The sequence below is a fragment of the Aplidium turbinatum genome, chromosome 4 (assembly GCF_918807975.1).
Source record: "Aplidium turbinatum chromosome 4, kaAplTurb1.1, whole genome shotgun sequence".
NCBI lineage: Eukaryota > Metazoa > Chordata > Ascidiacea > Aplousobranchia > Polyclinidae > Aplidium > Aplidium turbinatum.
This window is the reverse complement of record NC_137475.1, coordinates 11,960,628-11,966,682: the sequence shown is the minus strand read 5'-3', so window position 1 is coordinate 11,966,682 and position 6,055 is coordinate 11,960,628. Positions and strand designations below refer to the sequence as shown.

The window sequence follows — 6,055 nt, the reverse complement described above, 5'->3', positions numbered from 1 at the left end:
TACATTGACGACGTCCTCGTCCATTCTCGAAACTTAGAGGAGCACAAACGCCACCTATCTCAGGTGTTCAAACGTCTTGACCACTACGGTCTCATCCTCAACAAGGAAAAATGTTCCTTTGCGGTACCCGAACTGAAGTTCCTAGGACACCAGCTCGACTCGAGCGGCATACGGCCGCTTCCTGGCAAAGTCTCAGCTATCCTGAACTTTCCTCTACCCACCACCGTAAGACAATTACGATGTTTCCTGGGTATGCTCAACTTCTACCGCATGTTCATACCACACTGTGCGGAAATCCTTCAACCTCTGTACACTTCCTTACCGCCTGGTAAGTCGTCAAAGAAACCTCTGATCTGGACTGACATCATGAAGCATGCTTTTGAGACTGCGAAACAGAGCCTCGCGAAAGTCACGTTACTCTCTCACCCCGTTCATGGTGCTCCCATCCAACTAGTCACAGACGCGTCAGATACTGCCGCTGGCGCTGTTGTTCAACAACTCATCGATGGCGAAGCCAAGCCGCTCATGTTTTTTTCTCGTTTCTTTAATACAGCTCAACAGAAGTATAGTGTCTTTGACAGGGAGCTTACAGCCATGTACCTCGCCGTCCGACATTTCTCCTACTTCCTTGAGTCACGTGATTTCACAATCTTTACAGATCACCGTCCGCTAGCTGCAGCTTTCAGCGCAACGATGGCGAAAGCCACAGCACGACAGTTACGTTACTTGGCCTACGTCAGTGAGTTCTCCACTGATGTTCGCTACTTAAAGGGTAGTGAAAACTTGGTCGCAGACTGTCTCAGTCGCGCTGCAGTCAATGCCATTTATGAAGATGGTATCAACTTCGACTTTTGTGACCTGGCCATTGCTCAACACGATGACACCTCCTTAGCTGACTTTCGTATGAGTCCTATCTCTCTTACGTTGGAAAAACGACTCCTACCTGAACAGTGAACACGGCATCTCCATCGAGGGGGATACCTCAACTGGACGCTTTAGAGTCCTGTTGCCGACGACGTATCGCCAAACAGTTTTTGACAAACTGCACAACCTCAACCACGGAGGAATCAAATCAACACAACGCCTTATTGCTCAACGCTACGTTTGGCCTGACATGAAGGCTGACATTAAAGCTTGGGTTAAGACATGTGTCTCTTGTCAACGCGCCAAAATTCAACGGCACGTCTCGGCGCCTCTAACTCATTTTCCTACTCCTGACAAACGTTTTGCGAATGTCCATGTTGATATCTTTGGAGAACTACCTGAGTCCAGCGGATATTCGTATCTCCTCACCGTTATTGACCGCCACACGCGTTGGGTCGAAGCCCTACCGTTGACCAGCATTACTGCACGTGCATGTGTTGATGCCTTTCTCTGGGGTTGGGTATCACGCTTTGGCGCCCCTGTCACCATGGTCACTGACCGTGGTCGACAATTCACCTCTCTCCTGTGGAAAGAGCTATGACAATACCTTGGGTGTGATCATCGTACAACTACTGCTTACCACCCTGCTTGCAACGGATTAGTTGAAAGGGTGCATCGCACACTCAAAACTGCCATCAGAGCTCAATCCAACCCAAACAACTGGTTCTCCCACCTCGGATTGGCACTCCTGGGCACTCGTGCAGTGATAAAGGAAGATCTTGGTTTTTCTTCTGCTGAAGCCACACTTGGCACCACCCTTCGTTTACCAGGTGATTTTTTTGCAGACCCCGTTGTAGGTCCTGTCAATTCCCACTACGTGCGTCAGTTACGTGATTTTGTCAACAATTTTCCTTACATACGCCCGCGTCATGGCAAACGCTCTGTTTATATGGACGCTGACCTTGACACATGCTCACACGTTTTTATACGACATGATGCAGTGAAGGGATCGTTACGTCCACCTTACGACGGGCCTTACCGTGTAATCGATCGTTGTGAGAAGTACTTTACCGTTGACATCGCTGGTCGCACTGATACAGTTACCATTGACAGATTAAAACCTGCTTATATGGACACTTCCCCTGATGAGGATTTTTCAAGTCATGCCGAAACGTCACTGCCGTTTCGAGACGATACGTTCTTAACTTCTTCGACTTCTTCTATGCAGTACGTTCGTTCCCAGGATGATCCTAGGGTTTCCGATGAGCTCCCAGTCTCATCGACCGCTTCACACTACGTGACACGTACCGGCAGAGAAGTCAGGTTACCTACTCGTTTCCGGAAGTGATGAACCCTTGCCTTTACCGTACCTTTCTGCTGTACACAGTTCCTTTTTTTTACCTTACCTTGAGTCTAGGGATTCTGTGTTCGTGTCCCTTCGTTTCTCTGGTGAGTCTTGAACATCTTTGAGTATGAGTGTGATTCAAAATTTTTGACTTACTTTAGACACCTTCCTTATGAAGGACTCTTACTGCCCTGTATATACTTTGTAGATATTCACCTCGAACACTGCTGTAGACTGGGTGACACAACTTTGAAAGATCAGAAGAAATCTAAGGACTGATTGGACAATTACGGACATTATGTCATCGCGAGCAGGGATACTCTGCATGTCGATCGCTCACGCGATACTGCGGCCGTTCCGCGGGATTTTTATCACATCCGGATCGCTACTCGGAATGACCGTCATGCTAGAAGAACAACGATCATTCTTCTCCGCCTGCTTCATGCCGTAACAACGACCATCAGCCGATTCACCCAGAACTACCAATATTTTGTCATTTCGTTTTGTATTCTTGTCGTGTGTTCGCATAACTTCGTACCCACTTAGAGGGGGAGCTATGTCGCGGTACTCCCCTCCATGGAACCCAAATAATAATGTGTTTTGTGCATCACTGGGGAGACAAGCTCGTAGTAGCACGTGATTGGTCCTCTCTTCCACAGTTCTGGAATGTGACGTTAGATTTAGTGAGAGCGCAGTGTTTGTTTCTTCGTTATGAGAGATGCGCTCCTCTCTTGTAAGAAGCCATTTTTATTTCTGAAACTTGAAAAAGAAAGTTAGTTCGTTTTGGACGTCTGCTTAACGGTCGCTTATTACAGTCAAGCACTGGATATATGTTTAAATGCATAATCGATTTATTTCGGATCTTGTATCAAAGTAATGATTATATATTGGAGATACAACCCTCAACCTTTGGATGTACAGTAACGTGGAATAAACTACTGGACGCAGTGAACAGTGAATACGGTAATAAGTAGGCTACACAGTTATTGTTATACAGTTACACGGTCGCGTCGCCGAAGCGACTTCCATCACAGTTGCTTCGTAGACCGTGTGGCGCTTAGCAAAGGGCTAAGCTGGTGACCCCAACCCATCCATAAGCGGAAAGGCGACAGATGTATTCGAGTGAACAGTGTCTACTGAATAGCAAAAAAATTGTTTCTTTATAAAATATGTTTTATTCACCAAATTTAGATCAAATCGTATAGTTGCAATGAATTTAATACCAAACACTTTATGTCTAAGTATTTTAGTTTTGGAGTTATGGCGATTTTTCTGTCCGCAATTTGGGGGGTCAGGCGCTAGTGGAAGGGGGAGTCCCTGAGCGAAAAAAAATTTTTTGGCTGAATTTTTCCTGAAGTGGAACACACTTCTCAATGTTACGAAACCAGTTTCAAAAAAAAGGGGGAGACGATGCACCCTACTGTGCACTGGATTAAGTATTTACCACAAGATAGCGCATTTTGAGTTTTTGCTCGAGCTTTATCTTTGCACCTTCCAAACTTCAATATTTTACATTTGTTTTGTGTCAGTCTCACGGGGGTTAATTACCAACTAGTATAGATTAATAATATGCAAAATAGTAGTTCTGTGACTACTGGTTTGGGAGATAGCGGATATCAAAAATTGATAAAACTTTTTCAAATGTAAAACATTTCAATTTTTGAAACATTCTTAGATTAACTAATTTGAAATTGGCAATTTTGATGGTAGATATGAAAAGTAGGACTGCATCTTACTCAGAATATCAAATTTCAAATTTCCAAATGCTTTAGATTAAAAGTTGTGGAAATCCAAACATGGAAAAAAAATTACATGCGAAAGCATTTTGAGGAACCCATGTGACTTTGAAGGGCTGTAATTTCTAAGCATCTTGGGATAATGAGCTGACTTTTTTTTTTGTTCATTATACATCAATATGAAAATTTAGTGTAAATTTCAAGAAAATTGAAGAGGGTCGAGCTTGCACTTTTCCAAAATCTGTTGAATTGACATGGAATGACCCTATGGACTTTGCGTCTGAATTGAACAGCCAATTAATTTGCAAAAGTTTGCAGCTTACTTTGCCTAATAGTTAATCCTAAGTTTTTGTATCTATAGGCTTTTACATCAGGTGGCGGTGTCTTGAAACAAACACTTGGTAGTTTCCTTGAACTCATTAAATAGTTGCCCCAAAAAAAATTTTTTTGGCTTTGCCACTGGACAGTACCACCCATTCTAAGAAGCTTATCTAGTAGCGACATTGATGAAGAGAACGCACCTTCGTATGAATCATCCTTGCCATAACCAAGTTGTGGAAAGGCATATTAAAGTTGTTACTGAAGCAAGTGCATCTGTTTGTGGTTTTGCTGGAGGTAATGGCATGATTCATCAAAAATAGAAACCAAGAAGACTAATGAAAAGATATGACACGAAACAACAATTTTCTTGTTGATGAAAGTAATGAATAATTTAAGTTTGATTATGAATGATAATATGAACTTGAGCAGCATGATTGATGTAAACTAATAATAATTTGCTTTTGGTAACTTGGTAAGCTAATGTTAACAATATTGTTATCTCAGTCAATTAGTAAACTATATAGTAAGAATGTAAAACGCCATTGATTTAAATAATTTGAATTTGATTAAAATTTATAATGTCATGAACTACCAATTGAATAGTATTCGGTTTACGATTAAATATAATGTGATACTGATTAAAAAAGATGTTGAATTGAAAAAGTGGCAATTTGTTATTGAAAACTAAACACCAGTCAACATGTATATTACATTTCCTACACATACAACATTGCCTGGGAAGGAAACGACAGATGCTATTTTGAGAAGGTTACAAAAGGAATATCGGGACAAGGGAAAGCACTCATTGGCGCCGATTTTTTCTTAGAAGAGAAGAATTCTGGGTAGGCGAGAGTTTTCAAACAGATTTCATTGAATGTGTATACTCACAAATTCACAATGGTTAGTCTTTCTCACAAAGACTGCGTTTAGCGTCGCTGCAGCAATTAAGCTTTAATAGGTTTGATGTTTGCTTTCTTGCGCCTTGCAATTTTATGAGGGCTGCTAAACTAAACAAACTTCTTTTATGTTTTCCTTTGCAACCTAACAAGCGCGTGACTCGTGACCTGTTATCTTTAAAGTGGTACCTTCGGATTTATCGCAAAATATTTGGACAGATGACTACAATAACAAGTACCATCATGGTTAAGACGCATCCACTGGAAATCGGAAAAAAGCTTCTCTTGCAACACATGACCTTCCGGCAAGCTGATCCAGCAGCATGCTAACGCCAAACGGAGCAGGTAGAGATCCATGGCTTATGCTGTCTTCTACAACTACCGGTGCATTGCCTGAGACATTGACTTTACCACTGTCCATCCTTGAAGCACTGCTTTTCTCATCAATATCATCTCTACGTTCATTCGTGCTAGACGTGGCTTCTTCAGAGTTATTATCTCGACACCTTTTGCAAGCTGGTTTTATAAATGCGCAATTAAATGTTTGACTTTGCTTCATGTTTAACTTTTCAATAATGAAATGACAACATCGCCCCAATTTATGCCCAGCAACAACTTTGTGAGGAAAGATTTGTAGAAAGCGATTGTTTCAGTAAGTCTTTAGTTTGTATCGGTTATTTTATTGTTATGTTCATTATGATGTCATATTCATATTTCCTTACGCTGACCCGGAACTGAAGTTTGATTGTGACGTAACGAATGAGAGACCATTCGGAGAAAAGATCCAACATGGCTTCCTCTCACCAGGAATTGCCAGTGGGTGGCAGTTGCCGTAGCAACAACAATGCAGTGTTTACCGCATTTTTTTCAACGCAGTGTTGTTGTGGAATTGC

At 42.0% G+C, this 6,055-nt stretch overlaps 1 protein-coding gene across 1 annotated transcript; it reads left to right on the top strand.

The window, feature by feature from the left end:
- Window positions 1-1,114: 1,114 nt before the first annotated feature.
- LOC145768908 (uncharacterized) lies at window positions 1,115-2,212 on the top strand. Its single transcript, XM_082580513.1, has 2 exons — window positions 1,115-1,313; window positions 1,527-2,212. Exons 1-2 carry the CDS (start codon window positions 1,115-1,117, stop codon window positions 2,210-2,212), a joined length of 885 nt encoding a protein of 294 aa, XP_082436639.1.
- The last annotated feature ends 3,843 nt before the right edge of the window (window positions 2,213-6,055 follow it).